Source organism: Clarias gariepinus, chromosome 4 (assembly GCF_024256425.1).
Source record: "Clarias gariepinus isolate MV-2021 ecotype Netherlands chromosome 4, CGAR_prim_01v2, whole genome shotgun sequence".
Taxonomy (NCBI): Eukaryota; Metazoa; Chordata; class Actinopteri; order Siluriformes; family Clariidae; genus Clarias; species Clarias gariepinus.
In genome coordinates this window covers 9329360-9350369 of record NC_071103.1, presented here as the reverse complement: position 1 = coordinate 9350369, position 21010 = coordinate 9329360, and the positions used below count along the sequence as shown (strand labels likewise).

At 37.9% G+C, this 21010-nt stretch overlaps 2 protein-coding genes across 2 annotated transcripts; one reads left to right on the top strand and one right to left on the bottom strand.

The window, feature by feature from the left end:
• Positions 1-879: 879 nt before the first annotated feature.
• Positions 880-5644, bottom strand: rps27.2 (ribosomal protein S27, isoform 2). Its single transcript, XM_053493975.1, has 4 exons — positions 5558-5644; positions 4888-4996; positions 4667-4777; positions 880-1134 (listed from the first exon to the last, which is right to left on the bottom strand). The coding sequence occupies exons 1-4, from the start codon at positions 5561-5563 to the stop codon at positions 1106-1108; spliced, it is 255 nt and encodes an 84-aa protein (XP_053349950.1). The 5' UTR covers positions 5564-5644; the 3' UTR covers positions 880-1105.
• A 1494-nt stretch (positions 5645-7138) lies between these two features.
• rab13 (RAB13, member RAS oncogene family) lies at positions 7139-20486 on the top strand. Its single transcript, XM_053493974.1, has 8 exons — positions 7139-7698; positions 12334-12394; positions 15162-15222; positions 16477-16554; positions 16851-16940; positions 17014-17079; positions 18498-18548; positions 19209-20486. The coding sequence occupies exons 1-8, from the start codon at positions 7575-7577 to the stop codon at positions 19281-19283; spliced, it is 606 nt and encodes a 201-aa protein (XP_053349949.1). The 5' UTR covers positions 7139-7574; the 3' UTR covers positions 19284-20486.
• The last annotated feature ends 524 nt before the right edge of the window (positions 20487-21010 follow it).

Here is a 21010-nt window from a genome sequence, read left to right as displayed (position 1 = left end):
TTTGTTCATACTGGCAGCAAATTCTAGCCAAACATTACAGGGAACCACCAAAGTTGTGCATCATTGTGTTGGATTTCCTTCTAGAAGGTTTATAATTTCTCTTTCAGTTGAAAAGTCTCTTGTGCCAGTATTTGTTCTAGAAATGCAAATTGTACAAAAAGTACTTGCACATATTTTTCCTCAACGCTGATTCCATGTTTTCCTCTACTTGAAAAAAAATACGCACCATTAACCGAAATAACTTTGTTGGAGGTATATTTCACAATAATTTTTTTTAACCAGTGTTCAAACCTTTGCATTCTCTTTGCAAGAGAGCATCTGTTTTACCTGCCTGGTTCATCTACAGAATAAATGCAATGGTTCCACTGACCAGTCTGCTTTAAGTCTCATAACTCAAGTACAATAAGAATTTGACGAGGCTTTTCCAGATAGTCATCAGTTAACATCAGGAACTGTAAGCCTAAATGTTTTACCCCAATTTTATCCTCAATCAATAAGGAAAACTATAAAGAACATTCCCAGCACCTTGCTGAATAATAAGGGAAATTTAGAAAAATGCAATAAAGAATTAATGCAGTTCAGAATGCAAAAGGTAGTCCAACCCAATATTACTGGCATGGTATTCCTAAATGCAGCGGTCAGCATTTAGTAAAGTTGCTGTGTAAAGTGCTATACGAAAAAGTAATTGAACTGAGGACATGAACAGTCACAAAATCATGTTTTCTGATAATATACTTCATTTGCAAAATTTTACCTCTCCTGTCTAACAGCCCTGTATTTCACATTGAGTTCTTTCCCTAAAAACATGTTAAATCAGATTTGAAAATCTTCAGTTTTGTGTAATCTTTTTGCATGTTTAAAATCACAGAACAACCAACATAACAAAAAACACTTTATTTAAAGGATTTGAAGTGAGAAAAAAAAGGGTTGGCAGTCATGAGTTTGAACAAGACCTTAATCCAACATGCAGCCAGATTTGAGCTCAGATGTGGCTTTTCTAAAATGGCCTTTATCTTGACTTCCTCCTGGGTGCTGTGAAACCTTTGGCCAATCCTGTTTCTCTTCATCAGTCTCCCATATCCTTTGCAAGCAGGTCAATAAGAGACTAATGCTGTTTTCTTCTGAAAGAGCATCCTGCAGACAGAGACATGTATATTAAGAAAACTGTTTAAACAATTTAAAAAAAAAGGGGGGGGGGGGGTAGACAAGGAAGAAAATTGGAGTGTGTATATACAAAAATACAGTGGAGTTCCACCATGCAGCCGGCAAATCACTGGAGCAACAAAAAAAACTGGATGGGCGTCAAAAATGGATATTCACAGATTCTTGAAGAGTTTGGATTTCTTAATTATAGTAGAACATGGAAAAGAGAAAGGTAATTTTCCATAAGATTACAATAGAGGACTCCCAACACCGAAAGCAAAACAGCTGTGAATCATAGGTTGGCCTTTAAATTTTTGGACATTGCACTTTACTTTTAGATTTAAAATATCTGTTTGTCTGATGCGTCTCAAGCAGCAGCATTTTGTAGGTTTTGAAGCATTAACAAAAGTCTGTAACTGTATCTGGGAGTAGAGATTGTAGGTTTATTTTAACAGCTGCGCAATTTATTTAAAGTGCAAATTTTAATTACAATTTTGCCTTCCAACAATTCTGAAACAAGATTACCAAATTGGCAAGGTTTAAGTTTGATCGGCCATGACTAGTAATTAGCCTCAGAAATACCCGATTCTGTGCCATTTACACACATACTCCCAAGCAGCACAAAAAAATGAATATATATATATATATATATATATATATATATATATATATATATATATATATATATATATATATATATATATATATATATATATATATAAATAAAATTCTATATATGCAGTTATGAATAAATCATGAGTTTAAAATCCCTCCACAGCTATCTGTAGCCAGGGTGCTAGGGATCAGATTAGGCATGCTCTTGGGAGAGGAGGAGTGCACTCTCGCATCAGTCACATGAGCATCTGCTCTTTATTCCTGGCCCATAGCTCTGCATGGGAAGCAGTAAATAAAGCTTGTGTCTTAAAGGAAGCCAATGATATTCTGCATCCCTCCTGATAAATTTTATCATGTGCATTGTACCTGTATAAAAAACAGGAAGTCCTATAACATTGTGCTGTGAAAAAAATATAAAAGGTATTTAAAAGCCCACGTTTCACTGTATATGCATTATTGAATTCTACAAAAATGTGTTTGCACACACAATTAGTATTTTTTTTTTAATTGATGCATCTTTAGAAATGATTCTACCACATTCCTTTTTTATGACTATATTCTCATTGAGTTATAAGTCTAGTTATCCACTGGCTTAACAGCAGTGCGCTTTCACACCACATTAAAACCTAAAATCACAACGGCCAAGTTGCGGTAATTTTCATTAACATTTATTTGTTTAAAAGCTAAATTACAAATTGAACTGAAGAGAATCCTTGTAAAAGTTTCATAAATGCATGAAGTTCTTGAAATCAATGATTGTGTTAATCAATCTGAATACTGACCAAAATAATCGAGGAATAATAATGATCATAATCCAGCAGTGCTATTATGGTTTCTCTAGCTACGAAGAGAGTTGTACAGCAGATACTTTTTGGAAGTAGTCTCCAGTGGCCAAGCTTTGTCAGTCAAATTAAAATTTCCTGGTAACATGACAAGCTGTTTTTAATTTCTTTTTTTTTCACATTCGCTCTACTTAACTTCATGATAGAAATATATAAAATAAAGTCTGACTGTTTTTACTGCTTTAAGATTAGTATAATTAGTCGCCAACTTACAAGCATTCAAGTGCCCCTATTATGCCATTTTAAAGGTTGCTAATATTGCTTTATGAGTCTCTTAAAACAGGTTTATAAGTATGCAAGGTCAAAAAACACTTTAGTTTTCTCCAAAATAGATTTAATTTTACCCCGTTTCTAAATGATTCGTAAACGACTCGCTTAAAGCAGTTCGAAGAATCAGTCCATCTAAACCCCTCCTTTCCGTGAGCCCTCACTGCTGTGATTGGCCAGATGGCGCGGTTCTTTATGATTGGTCTACCGCAATAGCGTGTCGGAAAGCGAAAGGCATATTACCATAACTGATTGACCGCTCCGGAGACCTGTCAAGACATAGAAAAGATGGCCTCGATTTTACCCTATCAATTCGAGCCAGAGTCTGACGATGAAACAGTTGAAGTGGCACATCGACAAGAAACTGTTTCGCAAGCACGACTGAAGCAGGACGTTTCTTAGGCTGCGTTTACACTGCTGGGTGCTTTTCCCTTTCCATGTCCCCTGCGATGTTATAATTCCACACGCGCTTCCACCGAAGAATAACATTACGTCATCAAACCGCAAATCGCAGTTCTAATGACGTACAGAACACAATGCTTTAGAAAATCCGATCTGTCCGTTTACACGACAATCATATTAGCACATCTGATGTATATCAGATTTATTTCCACATATGAAGGAGGCCTGAAGCCGATTTTTAAATATCGGAACGCATGCGTTTTTTTCCCTGTTTACACGGACATGGAACATATCAAATATTCGTCACATATGAGCAAAAAATCGGAATTAGGTCACATTTACCTGACAGTGTAAACGTAACGTAGCCTTAGTGGTAAGTGTCATATGTTAACAAAAGTGTGATATCGTTAATTGTAAGATGTGATAGCATCGTCATTGTAATATTTGTTAAGGTGCACATGTCTGAACTGTCAGAATGCCAAGCGAATTCTTTGTAGATTCTTCCTTCGAATAGGGCATATAAAACAAATTTACTTTAACAGCGCAGGATACAGCATTTTGACATGATGTAACGTTAATCCACGTGGAAATTGTACTGTTTGTGGGCGGGCAAGTTGTTCCCGACGTAGAACGTGGACGGACATTATGCAAATATGTTACTTAGTGACGTGGATTCGTAACAAAAAGATTCAAATTGCTAACGACTCGTTTAGGCGAATATGAGCCGACTTTTTAAATAGACAAAAACTTTATTTATCGTGCACTGTCGGTGTCTCAACTTTGCAGATTGTTTATGTTCACATACAGCTACATAACACTGCATGAAGATCATATTTAAAAACGCATAATAGGGGCACTTTCAAGTACGAATTTCCACAGATACGAACAGACCATAATTCTACAAACATTCATAAATGCAAACAAATTGTGGAAATGGCTCACGTGTATTGTACAAAAAAAATAACCTGTAGTGCACCAGACACCAATATTTACAATTATATACAATATTCTACCTGTGTAAATAAATGTATAAACTTGAGTGCGAGTGTGTGGGTTAGGTGGCTGCGAGCACAGAGGAGCGTGCAGCTTATAGCACACAATTTGACATTTTTGTGCCCGCTGTTTTATGAGACGTGTATAAGCACGTGATAATAGGTGAGTTTGAGACTAATTCACTGAGAGATGCAGGTCAGGCTATGGCACTCGGTATGGCGTAGGACGTACTTTAAGCATCAAGCGCTCCACAGCTGGAAGTCAACAAAAGACTACTGCATGGATGAACATCACATTTTTGATCACACACGCAGTCCAACCCAACAAACAGGAATAGATTGAGTAGTTGGTTTTCTATATAGATAAAGCTAAAATTAACATTTTGTTGTATTTAAGTGCTGTACCTTCTGTCAGGCGTGCTTTTCCTCCGGTGGGTTGGCAAAGCACTGTAGAGCATCCAACGCACAACACCACTGTCTGAGCATGGCTGAACACCGTGGTGATCTTATAGCAACCTGCGAATACATTGGACGAATGAAATTCAACACAACCAACCCAGCGTCCATGGGTGACCGTCAAAAGACTCCTGAGTCAAAGATAACTTTATAATGATAAATAACATTACCTGGACATTTGACGTCCATGAAGTAAGAGTTTGGGCTCTGGACCAGCCGCTTCTTCTTGTGCCGCCTCCTCTCCTCCTCGGCAGTCGGGTGGAGCAAGTCTTTCGCCAGCTATGGAGGTGGAAAGTACAGAAAATGCGTATTTATTGGTGCAGATTTAAACAAAGATGTAAGATTCATTCCCGACTAGTGCTTAAAAGTGTCTGTGCTCCGTCACCTCAATATGTTTTATTAAAACGGACCAATAAATAAAGCGCAACTACAAACTGGTTAGTTAGCAGCGGAGTTAGCAGCCTCATCAAATACCGCTAACACAAAACCATACACGGTGACAACGGGTTTTTTTTTTTTTCGCGAACATTCCAACAGCAAATAACAACGCCGTCGTCTTAACGTAGCGCGCGTGCACAGACCAAACAGACACGCGCGTTCTGGTGAACTACTGTTCTTGCCACGCGCTTAGCTCTAGTGTACGCGGCCATGTTGTTCCTTTCAGAGACTGTTCATCTCTAACTAAAACTCGTTCCCTCACACATCTAAGGCAGCGTTTTAATTTAATATCAGAGGTAAAAATAAATAAATAACTCAGTTTATGGACCCAGCTGAATATATCTTATACGTAACAGTTCTTTTTAGACTTTAAAAGAACACTCTGTGAAATTCCGCACTTACAGGCATGTTGTTGGCGCGACAGGCCGCGGTGAAAAGGGGGGGTTAGGCGGAAAACACGCAACTCATATCGACGGGGCTGTAGCGCAGGGACCGGAAGTGTTCTGGCAGCCATTTTCAAATTAAAAGTCTCTCGGAAAAAAAGGTTTTGATTTCAGTTTACGTTGTGAGTAATTTTACCCATTTCGCTACACTAAATTTATTACTTAAATCTGCATAAATTACACAAAGGTTTCGTATGTTTCAGTGCCCAGAATTCGCTCTTTAAATAATATATTTACTTTTCATTCATTGGAGGACCTGAAACCAGTCTGAGAAAATGTTCTGTCTGTATGTCTGTCCAGGCAGATTATGTCCTGGCTGGACAGATTTTACTTAAACGTTTGCAGTTCTTAGATATCAGCTTGAAGCTTTGCCCCATAAGTGAAATAATAAATGTTGAGTAAAAGCGACGTTATAAAGCTATGTGCCGGATTAAATAATCTACTTTAAAATAAGCAACTTTTTAGTATTTAGCAAACACTTCAGTGGAAACCAATACCATATATTACTGTGAAATTACAAAAATTAAGGGGTTTGTCTTTGATGCAGGCAGCCATGTATGTGGACAATCGTATCATTTCGATTCATACACATTAACATTTCATACAAACTTTCATAATTCTTTTGATTGTGTAAAACTCCTTTATGACAATGTCAGAAAAAAATACAAAATTATTTATTCAGGTTGAATTGGACATCAAGCTGAAATAAAAAAAAATATCACTGATTACATTAATGTATATCAGCTTATTTTTAGCTTTAACTTTTGAACTATTTCTACAAACTATTTTCCTGTCAACTCATGCTAGTGTTTACTTATTAAAGTGCTGATAACATTACGCTAGCACTGTTGTAAAGAAGAAGGGTTCATTAACTTCCTTACAACACTTTGCACCTCCAGGGTCCATGTTCGATTCCCACCTCGGGTCTGTGTGCATGGAGTTTGGATGTTCTCCCTGTGCTTGGTGGATTTCCTCTGGGTACTCTGGTTTCCTTCCACAGTCCAAAGACATGCAGATTAGGTTAACTGGCATAACCTAATAGTGTTTGAATGAGTGTGTGTATCTATGTGTGTGCCCTGCGATGGATTGGCAAGCCTTTCAGAGTGTACCCCTGCCTTGTGCCCGGGATAGGCTCCAGGCCCCCCTGTATACAGGATAATGCAGTATAGACAATGAATGAGTAATTAGTTCAAATTGACACTTTTTAGCGCATGCATATACTGTAAATATATAGAATTTTTTATAACGCCTTTAACTATGGTCATTGTTGCAAAGAAGTCCTACAGAATCAATAGGAAAATATTGAAATGAGTATGAATTTTCTGGTTCGTTTGCTTGTTCACCCAAAATTAAAGATGGCAGCAGTTTAGTTAGGTGGGTTATTATATTCATCCTGCTTTCGAAAAACTACAACAACAAAAAAAACGGCAGCTTGTTTTCAAGCCAGCCAAGACATCTTGCTGCGCATGCGTCATGCGATTACAAACACGAGGAAATGGCGACCCCTGGTGTTGCATTCTTTCACAGTGGACTCTGTAATAAAGCGCGTGCCTCTCCCTCTCTACGTAAGCCTCCGGGAACTCGGTAAAGGAAAAAAGTTTCGGGAGAAACCGCTGCCGCTGTACGTGGATGGATGGACATGGCCTTCAGCTGAAGAAGAAGAAAAACTGGCGAAATGCCGAGGAATCTTGAAAAAAACTAAACAAAAAGTGCAACGGGCAACGAGGTTGTGGATTTCTGTTTCATTTAAGGCAGATTTTTATCTCGACGAACAGGAGCAGCGAAGAAAAACGGAATTTACCGGTGACATTGTAGTTTTGTTTGTTTGTTGTTGCTGTTGTTGTTTTTTCTCTGAAGGACAAGGACCTGGCTTTAAATCTCAAGTCTCTGGTTTAAATCAAGTGAGAAAAGTCGGGGGAAATAAAAAAAATTAAAAAAAAAAAACTTTTACTAATAAATACTCCGGACAAAGAACTATGGCAAAGAAATACGACTTCCTCTTCAAACTGCTGCTGATTGGTGACAGCGGGGTGGGAAAAACATGCCTGATCATCAGATTTGCCGAGGATAACTTTAACTCGACCTACATATCTACTATCGGTGAGTGTAAAAGTGAATTAAAGCGAGGAGATGGTTGAAGTGGGTGAGATTAGAGATGTCGGTTAAGGCTGTTGGTGATCCGGTTTGTCGGTTGGTCATGTCAGCACTAGTCTTGTCACCTCACGGGATCATTCCTTACTGTCAGGGCTGCGAGGCGGAGCGCTTCACACATCATCTTCTAAACTCGCGTTCAGTTTACAGCCAAAACATGGTATTGGTGATTAAAAAGTGAGTTTTCAAATAGGATCATATAACACGTAATGCTTCTTATCTGCTGATTCATGCTTTGTTTTTTTTGTTTTAGTTTTTTGTAAACATGCATACACATTTATATTTTTATCAGATAAAATTTGAAAAAAAAAAAAACAAGTATTTCATTAGATAAGATTTGATTTTTTTTAAATTCAAATCTTTCAACAATCTTAACTGTCATTTAAATGAAACCTGGCCAGTTTAGACCACACATTAAAATAACCTGAAAAATGTATTAATGTAAAATGCTATATTGTTAAGATATTAAGTGGCATAGTGGTTAACACTGTCATCCTTCACCTTCAGGGTCTGGGTTCGAATCCCACCCGTGTGCATGGAGTTTGCATGTTCTCCCCGTGCATGGAAGGTGTCCTCCAGGTACTCCGGTTTTCTCCCACAGTCCAAAGACCTGCAGATTAGGCTAATTGGCCAAGTGCCCTATGGCCTAAGTCTCCTGAGATAATTTCCGCCCCCCCATGAGCCTGTATACAGAATTAAAGTGGTATAGGCAATGAATGAGTGTTAAGATTTTGCAACATGAATTTGACAGGGTTACGGACACTACCAATTTTTTTTTGCTTTTTAAGCTTTTACCAAAAACCTATTCTAGAAGCTTAGACCCATTCTAGTATCGTTACTGATAAAGAAATATGAATTGTTTGCATTTTAAATGATTATTGTTTGAAGTGAAACAGTGTAACACTGAACAGAAATGGCCTTTTTTTGGGGGGGGCACATATAAAATCATCTTTCTCAAATGACAAAAAATTAGCAATTTAAAATTTGTAGAAAAGCAAAATTGGTTACTCCCATGTTACATAAACTTAGGAAGTATATTCTTTGGCGCACGTGTTTTCGGTATTATATGTATAACATAAAAGAAAAAAATATCAGCACTAGTACTGTGTTTTGGCTGTTACTCTTCTGCTTCCACATTCCTCTGTTAAACTTACCACATGCTCACTGAGCTCTCTGTAATTCCTCTCTCTCTTTTTCTTTCTCTCTCTCATGTGCACAGACACGAACAGATGGAGTTTTTTTTATTTCATATTTTATGCACTAGTGTAGTGAACAGTAGTTTAAAGTTGAGAATAAACAGTTTTTTTTTCTTAAATGCCTTTAAAACCCAGAGCGTCTTTATGCTTCTGCATTACTGTGTTCTATATCTCCATCTAGTAACCTCTGTAGTCCAACTAGAGAACATGGAGGGCAGTGGTGACCGTTGTTTTTATTGCCATTTTTACAATCGTTTTAGGATCTTCCAGGTCAACTTTTACATGCACATTCACATACTATGGGCAATTTGGGAACGCCAATAATTAATTGTTTTTGGACTGTGGGAAGAAAACCGAAGTACCCGAAGGAAACCCATCAAGCTCGGGAAGAACATGGAAACTCCATGCACACAGACCACTAGGTGGAAAACGAATTCGAACCCTGGAAGTGCAAGGTGATAGTGCTAACCACTAAGCCACCATGCCACCAGACACACACAATATAGCCAAACCTGCAATGGCATTGTATTCAAATATAATATTCATTATGGATTCGGTCACTCTTTGCCAGCTATAACCGCTTCCACTCTTCTTGGATGGTTGCTCACAAGCTTTTGCAGTGTTTCTGTGGGAATTTGTGCCTATTCATCCTGTAGAGCATTTATGAGTTCAGGTGGTGATGTTGGACAAAAGGGACATTGATTTCAATTTAATCTTTTATACAAACACGACTGAGCAAAAAAATATTAAAATGGTTGTTTTCATTTGTTTCTGTGACTAAGAATAATAAGAATATAAGCATTTAGTGAGTGCAACATTTTTCCGACCTCATTTTCATTTTTCAGAAGCAGTAAAGTTTTCTGCATTTTAAAACTAATGCTAACTTTTGGTTCTACTTGACATATCTGAAAATTCAAATGTTCAGTTCGTTGTCAGAAGCCTCCTCCATTGACACACACTGCAGAACTTCTGTATAAGCAGTTAGTTGTTTTATTTTTTAATCGTTCATTAACCAATGCCACGTTACTGGCAATCTGTGCCGCAGTTTTAGGGGTCTTGAGGTCATTCTCACAAGAGACTCTGTAAAGGTGCTTTAACGATAAAGACGTGTGTGGTGTTAACACTCTTAAGTGCTTTAATTGGTCATCGAGACATCTCAGGGTCCTAACTGTACACACTGAGAATTCTTGATTATTTTCTTTCCTCTACCCTACAAAGCCGACATGTCAGTACAACTCAGCAGCCTATTCACTTCATCTCTTTGCAGCAAGTCACAGAAAATATTTAAGACGAACCTAGATGTATCTGAACAAAAGATTAAATGAAAAAAGGAAAAGCATCCTTCCATTGTACAGTCCTTTTTGAAAGTATTGCAATGCCAATTCCTTTGTTTCCGCTGTACACTAAGGAGATTTAATTCTGAGATCAAAAAATGGAGTCATAGATACAATGAGACGATTCCTGTTTCTCCGGTGTGCCCTGTTAGAGGGATTGTTTAAACAACGAATACTTTTGGATGTCTTTAATTTTGGATTACGCCCTGGGTTTTACCTGTGAACACGTCATATTGTCTCAAAAAAATATATATGAGGAAGACCAGAGAGCCAAGGAATACAGGAAATGTTAGGCAATGCAACAATTTGGAATTTTAATTTACAAAACCCTGGTGTAATAACAGCCAGACATTGAACAGGTCAGCCAATGAAAACAGCAGCAGTTAATCAGAAAAATACTAATCTGTAAAGGAGAGAACTACATCTCACAAATTACACAATCCATTGTTTGAAGAAGACTATGAGAGCAGAAACACCACAAGACGTCAAATGCTCATCAGCAGAAAGAATAAGACGGTCAAATTGGTGAAATGCCTAGAGATGCAACAAAATGCTGGCAACCAACATGAACCCCCAACCAAAGTAAAGGAAAAGCCCAAGTGAGAAGAAAAAAGGATCTGCTTGTGATCTACAACGGTTAAGCTCATTGGTCAAGTATGGGGGAGGCTGAGTGTCACAGTTCGGGCTTGCGTGGCTCCTTCTGCAATGAGCTCACTAATCATTATTGATGATGTAACTCCTGATGGTAGAAACAGAATGAATTCAGAAGTCTAAAGAAACATTTTAGACACAGAGAAATGCATCTACTTAAGTGGAACTTCATCATGCAGCGAACAAAGGATTTCGTCAAAGAGGGGAAAAGTGTAAGTGCCTTTAGACTGGGCAAGGCAATAACCAGACCTTAACCGAATTGAGGATGCAATCAGTTGAGTGTTTAGGAGAATGAGAAAAAAAACAGCAGTCGACACAGGTCCAAAAAAGTGATAACAAAGGTTAAGTGATTTCACTGGATCGCTGACTTGATATGGTTACACTAAGTGTTTAAGTGTTATTTACTTTAATTTAAATGGGATTATCTGTTCCCATACTTTTGCCCACATAAAGCGTTAATAAGTGGCTTTACTTGAACTGATGACCCTCGATAATCAATTGAACAGGTTATGTTATTAATGCAAACACTTGATCTGGTTCTTTCTGTCTTTTTAGAATAAATATTTTCTTTCTGCACATGTTTGCCCTATGGGGGGGGGGTTCACTGGAGCGCTTTCTTTCTCGATATGTAGTTAAATCTGTGAGAACTTCTCTTTCCCACCTTTGCCTCCATCTACTGGGTCTTTGCCTGAGGAAGGGGTTCACTAATTGGCTTTTACATCTAAACAACCATAAATGAGAATTAATTCTTGTAACAAATTATAATACAGAAGATGGGATTTATTAGACAAGACCTAACCTGAAAACTACTACTTTTGATTTTTGTGTTTCTGCCAAATATCACAGTGGACAGACCATTTGCGCGTGTCAGAAAAATAATATTTTGAATAAATGCTTTGAAGATGTAAGCACACATCTTATCAGATCAGCGTCCATGTAAACACTGAAGCTTGAATCTCAAGTCAGAATGATCTCATTTGGAGTAAAGAAATATTTTAATGTCAAGTTTAATGTCAAATCAGGTTCCTGTGTTTGTCTGTCATCGTTTTTATACCAACATCAAAAACCACCCTTTCCTTCCTTGCCATTTCCTTCCTTTCCCTCTCCTCTTTGGAGGTTTTCTCTCCTGTCCCACAGGAAGTTTCTTGGAAAACTGCCACGACACAAATGACCAAGTTACGAGAGTTGTAGTTATCAGAACATCAAAAGTTCTCCCGGTAAAGATCTCCTTATCTGTGACTCATCTCTCTCTTTCTTTCTCTCTCTCTCTCTCTCTCTCTCTCTCTTTTTCTCTCCTTTACTGTCAAAATGCCCGTATTTGCTGTTTGGGATTGTTTGGGGATTTGCAGCACATCCTCTTTCTTTCTGTTAACCTTTTTCTGTCTCTTGCTCACTCCTAACAGGTATCGACTTTAAAGTGAAGACCATCGAGGTTGAAGGGAAGAAAGTCAAGTTGCAAGTCTGGTAAGATGTTTTCTTTCCTCTGCTCACTGAGCTCTGGTTTCATCTTTGAACATGAACGCTGCCTTGGCTTTAAGCAGCAGCGTGCAGCAGAAATTGGTTTATTTAACAAAGCAACACCGAGATCAATGTTTTTGTGAAGCGAAGGAAACATGAAAATTCACAAATACCATCTGAAAATAACTCAGACTTTTTTTTCCCCAGAAAGCAGCATGCATTTGGAGTTAGGGTGTTTTGAAGTCCTGGCTTTAATTCAATCGTAAAGTTTGACAGACAAATAAACTGCTGTGAGGGGCGAAAAAAAGTGCTGCTTCTGTTGTCTTGGTAGTATTGCCAAGTTGCAATCATTTTCTTCAGTCCTAGATCTGGAAATGTTTCTATCACTTTTATTTATTTGCATGTTGGTGTTTGTCAGACATCTCCGGCTCACCTGCAGCTCGTTCAGTATGGTCAGGAGACTCCTGAATGACATTAAACAGGGATCGTTTCAACCAATTGGTTTCGTTTCACTGGTTTCATGTTGATTACAATATTTACTTTAAGATTTAAGATTTTTAAACAGTCCTTCACAAACCATTTCACAGTCTATTTTTAAAATGAAAGCGATCATGCTTTCCCAGCATCTGTGCCTGAGGAAAAGTTTGCTTTCGGGATTTTCCTACTATTTGTTAACACGTCTAAAGATCCATTCTTTTACTTTTGGTATTTAACTGAAAGTCTGCTTAAGATCACTGCTGAAAAGCACAAATGGCTAGAGAGTATGCAGTCATTTACTTAGCATTGTGCTTTTTTATTTCCAGTGTTGTGTAGTTCAAATACTGTCTGTTTGCTCTTTATTAAAAAGACACTGCTGCTTTGGGACAATGGCAATTGTTAAAAGCGCTATACAAATAAAATTGAATTGAATTGAATATTAACTTAAATTAAAATTGTATTTGTCATATATACAGACATACACAGTATGATGGGCAGTGAAATGTTTATAACGTGCCTGTGACGTAAAGTATGAAGCATTTCTCTGCAATAAATTAATTGCACTCACTCACTCACTCACTCTAACTCATCGTCTATACCACTTTTATCCTGTATATAAGGTGCCAATCCTTCGTAGGGTACACACACACGCTACGGGTAACTTGGGAATGGCAATTAGTAAAATCTGCATGTTTTTGGACTGTGGGAGGAAACCCACCAAGCATGGGGAGAACATGCAAACTCCATGCACACAGGGACGGGTTGCTAGGTTGCTATAGAATAGAAGTAAAATAGAGGTGCTAAGTGTATAAGTAAATACAGGAGTATTAGTTATATTACAGCCAAGTTCAGTTAGTCCTTATTTATGTAGAAAATGAGCAATGTGCAAACACAAGGAGAAAAAAGTGTACAGGAACTGTAGCAATGTGCAACTTGATGAGTAATGTGCTACATCCTGACTTTGATATGGTAGCCGCAATGTAGGGAGAGCATTTATTGTGTGAATGGACAAAGAAGGCAGATCAGATTGTTTAGTTTGTTGTGTGTTGTTCTGGTTGAGGGCCCTGCGGAAGCTTTCCTGACCACAACAGTAACAGTCCGTTGTTGGCGTGACTGAGGTCCTTCACGATCTACCTGGACTCTGTCCAGCACCGCTTGCTGTAAATTAAGGGAGCTCAGTGCCGATGATGCACTCAGCTGATCGCAGCACTTGTCTGTCCTGCGTGGTGCTGTTCTCAAACCGGGTTGTGATGTGTCCTGTCAGGATGCCCTCCAAGGTGCAGGAGTAAAAGTTCCTGAGCACTTTGGAGGGCAGTGGTTAGATATGCTGTTGGCCCTTTTTCATCACAAAGTTTATGTGACAGGATAACGACAGGTCTACATGATGTGAACACCTAGGGACCGGAAGCAGTCCACTCTCTCCACTAAGCTCTTGTTGAAGATCCGAGGTCTGGTAGTTCCTCTCCTGCTTTGTACTCAAGTCTACCATCAACTCCTTTGTCTTGCTGACATTCAGTAGGAAATTGATCCTCTATTAAGTCTAATCTAAGTCAAAATAAAGGTCAAAATATTGGGCTGCACAAAGCAAAGGAAACAATTAAGGAGATTTTAATTAACTGGAACTGGGTTAAATAGCTAAACAGGGCCTAAACAGCTATGTGGCAATAAGAAAACCATTGGTTAGTGAGACTAATCAGTAGAAATGCTTCAGTTTGCTAGGGAGTATGAAGAATAGACTTCGGAGCAATGGAAAAAAGGTGATGTGGTCTGATGATTCCAAATTAACCCCATTCTAGAGTCATGGGTGTATCAGGATAAAAAAGGCAAAATCATGCATAGTGCCCACTGTAAAAGCCTCTAGAGGCATCGTTATGATCTGGGGTTGCTTCAGTTGAAGGCTCAGTAATGTCATGTGACAATAAAATAAAGTTAGCTGATGACCTGAATGTACTGAATGACCAGATTATCATATCAGTGAAGTTTTTTTGTCCCTGATGGAAAATCAATACTCCATGACTCAACCTGTGAGCAAATGTTTATGGGAGCTTGAGGAATCATTCTTACACATGAACTGGCCACCACACTGTGTACTGTTATTTAAAGATAAAGGTGATTAAATGAAAATGTACTGGCAGTGTATGTTGCACATTGGACCGTGATTTAATTGTGATCAGTGTGCTGCGGCAGATACTTTCTGAACGTGAGGATTAGCTGTATCTTCAGCTGATAGCACAAAGTCCAGTTTCCATACCTAAACATGTGGTGGTGTTTTTTTTGTTTGTTTTTTTTTTCCCAGGGACACAGCGGGGCAGGAGAGATTTAAGACCATCACTACAGCTTATTACAGAGGAGCTATGGTACCACGCATGCATTATTCACATAGTGTTTTTTCACATATTGTATCTTAGCCTAGAGGAGCTGAATCTAAGTAAAAGGTCACTCAAGCGCTCAATCATTAGCCCAGAGCCTTAACTTCAGAGCGGTCACTCTACTATACTTTGAGTGTTGCATGTATCATTTGGATGGCCATCCTAAACTAACTTATATTTCAGGTTTAGCTTGCAAATCTAGTTTAATCAGGATATATCTGTTGAGATAATATTTATTTGAAAACATGCATTTCAAAATAAAAAATAATTTCATATCAATATTCTAGCAGGAGTACGCATCCTGTTTTTTTTAACGAATTAAAATCATTAAATGTGGTAATTTAAAATAATATATTTTATGCCAAATTTTGCCATAAGTTTTTCAATACCTCTCTGATTAACTAACTAAAAACAGTCAGTCTATCATGTGGAGGTTGTAAGTGTGAATCCAGACAAGGCCACAGCCATTCATGGCCCAGGAATCCACAAGATTGCAAGATTATCAATGCCCCATGAGGGAGTGACAGCATACTCTCTTATTCTTTTACACTTCCATATTAGGTAAAGCAACACTAGCCAATCATGAGCTCCTGTGTGATCATGTATGCAAAAGAGGACAGATGGCACTTTCCTCTGAGTGTATGACACCACCCCCTGACATCGCATAGGCAACAGTTTGAAATGATCAAATCAAGAAAATGATGAGGTCTTCTTGCCCTTTTAGGTGACTGGCGAGAGTGGACTGAAGCATGAGAACTAGCCCTGACTAAAACAAGAGAGAAAATCAGAAACCCATTTTATGTCGTTTAACATGCGTTTCGTCAAACCCAGTGTTCTAAGGAAAATGCTTCTTCTGAGGTTAAGCACATATTGTAAAGATTAACACATGTGAAGTGTGCAGTTGACCCCTCCAGTTCTTTCACAACTATCTTTTTACCGTGTTTGTGAAATCTTGTATTTAGAGGAAGCAAGTAACATTACAGAATTGAACAGCTAAGAAGAAAATGAGTCACTAATACAGCTCCCTATCTTTTGCATATGTTTGTGTGTCTGTGTTTGACTTTTCCCCCATATTCTAACCATGCCATTGAAGAGAGTTCATAATAAAATGCATTTTTTAGAAATTGATAGATATTACATTTTTGCTTCTTTTTAATTTTATGGCCAATGATATAAAGTTGTATTAGAATTATACTCTACACAATAAACTTATTCTCTGTAATGTATTCTTTTAAACGTTAGGGTATCATCCTTGTGTATGATATTACTGATGAGAAATCCTTCGAGAACATTCAAAACTGGATGAAGAGTATCAAAGAGGTAAGATGAAAGGATTTTATGTTTTGAAGTATTGTGTTTCAATAATTACTATATATTTTAGAGAAATACATTTGCAACCACTTTTATTTACCTGAACTTAATATTTGTAATCTATAGTCGCAGCCTTAATAAGTGGTGTGACTCCCATTCCAGTCTAACAGCATTATAGTCATGGGAGTGGTTTGCATTTTTGTTAGTATGCCAGGAAAACCCACACACTTTTCTTGTGAACACACAGTAGCTAATTTGCAAGATCCAGAATCTGAGCACGCCTCTTTGATTTCTGTTTTTCCCAGAATGCATCAGCAGGAGTAAGTCGAATGCTGCTGGGAAACAAGTGTGACATCGAAGCCAAGAGGAAGGTGTCTAAGGAGATGGGTGCGAAGGTAAGTGCGTGTGTGATGAGTAGTTTCAAGCCTAATTTCAGATCCTTTTTCTAACTGTCATTTTTAATGAAAGCTCGCAAAGGATGATGGGATCCGGTTCTTTGAGACGAGTGCAAAGTCAAGTATCAACGTTGAGGAGGTAAGACAGTACATACTGTGTTTTACAAACCGAGTTAGCAGACAACTGATGATTGTATCTGTTAAAGTCGGACGGGAATATCGTCTTTAATAATACTAGGGGTGTTCAAGTCAAAACAGGACTAAGAACTCCCTTACTACAGTATATAATCCCCTGCTACACTAATGCACTTATTCTAGCTTTTCACTAGTGCTTGGATACCATCAAGGTAAAAGGTTTTTAGTATACCGGAGCCATGATCAGACTGAACACTGGCCTCCCAGGAACTCACTAACATTCCAACAGGGATGTGGCAGTAACCACATTGTTTGAAACATTTTACCATTCAAATGATTTCCTGCGGCTAAGATTCTCATCACCATACAGTGAAACCTCGGATTACGAGTAACTCGGTTTACGAGTGCTCCGCAAGACGAGCAAAGATTTCTAATACATTTTGACTTGGGGAAACGAGCATTGTCTTGGTTTACGAGCACCGAGTATCAAGTATCATGCATGCGCTTCTCGATTTGATGCCGAGCGTCACGTGATCACAACTAAGCCAACGTTTTTTCTCTCTCTTGTGCTGCGGGTAATCATCTTCCCTGCTGGGTCTTAGTGCTCGTCTCTTATTGGTATAATCAACATCCGTGTGTGTGTGTGTTTCTCTTTCTCTTGCATTGCAGAGTGTGTGTGTAATGTGTGTGCGCGCGTGTAATTTGACACTGTGCCGGTTCTCTTTCTCTCTCTCTCTTTCTCTCTCTCGCGCGCGCCTTTAATGTGTGTGTGTGTGTGTGTGTGTGTGTGTGTGTGTGTGTGTGTGTGTGTGTGTGTGTGTGTGTGTGTGAAAAACAAGAGGGGGTGCTTTACTTACACACAACCGGCATGGTGTCAAATTACACACGCGCACAACACAACACTCAGCAGCGCAGGAGAGAGAAAAACACAGACAGCGCCTGTGCGCATAAATGGAAACACTTATCTGTCGAGATTTATTTTTACTTTTTTTTAAGGTAACATGCAGGTTAATTTGTTTTATTTTTACTTTATATTTTGTGTTAAAATTTTATGTATTTATTTTTTTGGGCTGTGGAACGAATTATTTTAATTTCCATTATTTCTTAAGGGGAAATGTGCTTTGATTTACAAGTTTGAAATATGAGCTCGCTTCCGGAACGAATTATGCTCGTAATCCGAGGTTCCACTGTACTTTGCTTGAAGCCTTCTGTAAATTTCTATCGCCTCTACACCTTCATTCCTGAGAAATATCATCACAAGTCCCTGGTTGACTTGAACACCCCACGTTATTTATCATGAAAGTAACACTTGTGATTTCACAACTCAATGTTGCCAAACTAACCGTAAATAAAACATGAATGAAAACTTTATTGTAAACATGGAAGGTCATGCATTCTCATCCCCAATGCTTCTCTCCGTAGTCCTTCACTGCTCTGGCTCGAGATATTTTGACGAAATATAGCACAAAGCAGGTGAGTGTAAATTCTAAAACCTGTTAGTATATTTACTCGAGTGTTGTGTTTCAGCATGTGTATGCTTTTAAGGAGCTATTACCTGACGCAATATCAGTAGTTTTATGCATTTTATTCAGGACATACTTGTTGCTGATAATCAGAATAAAGTACATGTAGACGAATTCCTGCTGTTTTTTTTATTTTAAATTATTTAAAATTTTTAAATTGTACATTTCTATCTTATGAATGTGATTCACGTAGTAATTTATTTTTAATTGAGGCATGTTTGTATATTTTGGGATTTTACAGTATATGGCCGAAGGATCAACTCATAACCGTTAATAAACCCAGGTCACACACAATGATTTTATCTTGGCACTAACCAAGAGAGAGAGAATGTCGTTCAAACAAAAGTGAAACTGGTGCATGTGGTGTATCTTAAAACATACAATAATGTGCTAAATGAAACTGACAGAAAATATGTGCTATGCATTATTAATAAATTTAACATATTAATAGTGTCAACTTTCACATTGTGTTTTAGAGTAATCATTCATATCATTTCAGCCCCAATATAGATTTGAATCATGACTTTAATTACTGTACATTAAATTCAGGAACCCGTTTACCAAAGGTTTTTTTTTATTTAATTTTGTTGTTATTTTTATATTTATACAGGGCTTATCAGGCCGTGAGGTCAAACTCACCAGCACCACTCCGGGGAAAAAGTCATCCAAATGTCTTCTTTTGTAAACACCATTATCATCATCATCTGAGAGTCCAGATTCAGCACACTCCTAAAATGCAGCAGTATTATACTTACACACAGGGATTATTACATGTAGAACATTATGCAAAATGACACGACCAAAAATGTAAAATGATGAACCATACATAAAGATGTTTTTTTTTTAGAGATGTATTCCATCACAACATGTCATTCTACATTATAGCTGGGTTTGAATTATGCCATGGTACACACTCTCAACTCTTGTTGGAGTGTAAGTAAGAATGCGAAGTTGAATGCATAGTTAAAATGCTATTGGCAGTTATACTGTCAACTGAGCTTTTGGTGCTTCGCTTTGCAATAGAATTTACACCAGTCCAAGATGATGAATTGGAGGTGGTGAGGAATAAATAGTGTAGAAAGTATATACTTGGCCCACAGTTTATTGTTAGTCCTTACTTGCTGACCTCCGTCCAGCAGCACAAGGGGTGGAGAGTTAAACCCACAGTGGATTGTTTTGGACTGGAAAGCATTTGCCCTTGGCAGCAAGAGTAGTACGTTTAAAGTTTCTTGGCAGTTTTTACAGCTTGTTTCCCTTTTAAATATGTATTTTATTACTTCCGTTTATAGACAGCTTAAATTGTTGTGGGTTTTTTTTGTTGTTGTTGTTTTTCTTGTTTTTTTTTTATTTGCTGCATTAAAAAATAGTTGCATCACATCATTGGACAGGTATTAAAGCGGGCACATGAAGGGCAAGTTGAAAAGGGAGCATTAGAAGAACAGTGTTGAGATGATGGGTACAGAAAGGATATAATGAACTGAAGAGAAAGTTCTGAGCAAGTTTTGAGGTTCTAAGGAAGTTTTGAGGTTCTGAGGTTGCACCAGTGTTGTGAAAGAAAATGATGTTAATGAAAGCGTTTTCTTTTTTTAATATATATATATATAAAGGAGTGCAGTACTGTGTAGTATAGTGTCCCTACCCCAATCCCACCCACTTTCTTCACACACATTTTTTTTCTTGGATATATTTTAAGCTGCTTTGAATAAACTGTAAAAAAGGAAAGTCTGCAACTTTGAGTCTGAGAGAATCTTTCTACATTCTCAAAGAATAACACTTTCATACAATATGTGCTTCTCTGAGGAAATTATATCATGTGTTAAATTGATCCACTTTGTGTTCTGTACCAATCACTTTATATAAAAGCTGACAATAAAGTTTCTGCTTGTTATACATGATTACTTGATCATTCAGTAAAGTGCAAGCAAACATGGTGCACTTGTCAAGGTTCATTGGTGTCACGTAGGTTTGAAGTGGCCCGACTGCTATAGCTTTATAAACTCCTGGCCCCTGGTGGTTGATGCAGACCTAAGCAAACATATCAGCCAGTTACAATATAACACTACGTATAATAATCATCATGGGATGGTTTGGATCCACTTCTTACCTTAGAGGAAAGCATTACTGAAAATCCACATAAACACTACCAAGTTCTTCTGACCTAACACTCCTTCTACCCTAATGACAATGTCCCCATTCCCAGTACAAGATCATTGGATGGTTTGATAAGTGTGAGAATAATGTAAATCATATGCTTTGGCCTTTACAATCACCAGGTCTTAACCCAAGCAGAACACCTATAGGATATTTTAAAATATGTTGGAAAGAGCTCTCGAGCATCATCAGGAAGTATATTTTGAAAGCATGGTAATCATTACTTCAGTACAGTTCCAAAGAGTTGTAAAATAAGCGAGA

Excerpts from the sequence above, each read along its gene's own strand:
- rab13 (XM_053493974.1), top strand. The coding sequence starts at position 7,575 with ATGGCAAAGAAATACGACTTCCTCTTCAAACTGCTGCTGATTGGTGAC. Across the intron at positions 16,941-17,013 it reads CTAAGGAGATGGGTGCGAAG|CTCGCAAAGGATGATGGGAT; the intron begins GTAAGTGCGTGT and ends TTTTAATGAAAG. Across the intron at positions 18,549-19,208 it reads CGAAATATAGCACAAAGCAG|GGCTTATCAGGCCGTGAGGT; the intron begins GTGAGTGTAAAT and ends ATATTTATACAG.
- rps27.2 (XM_053493975.1), bottom strand. Across the intron at positions 4,778-4,887 it reads CATGGACGTCAAATGTCCAG|GTTGCTATAAGATCACCACG; the intron begins GTAATGTTATTT and ends ATGTATTCGCAG. Across the intron at positions 1,135-4,666 it reads AAAAGCACGCCTGACAGAAG|GATGCTCTTTCAGAAGAAAA; the intron begins GTACAGCACTTA and ends CTCTGTCTGCAG.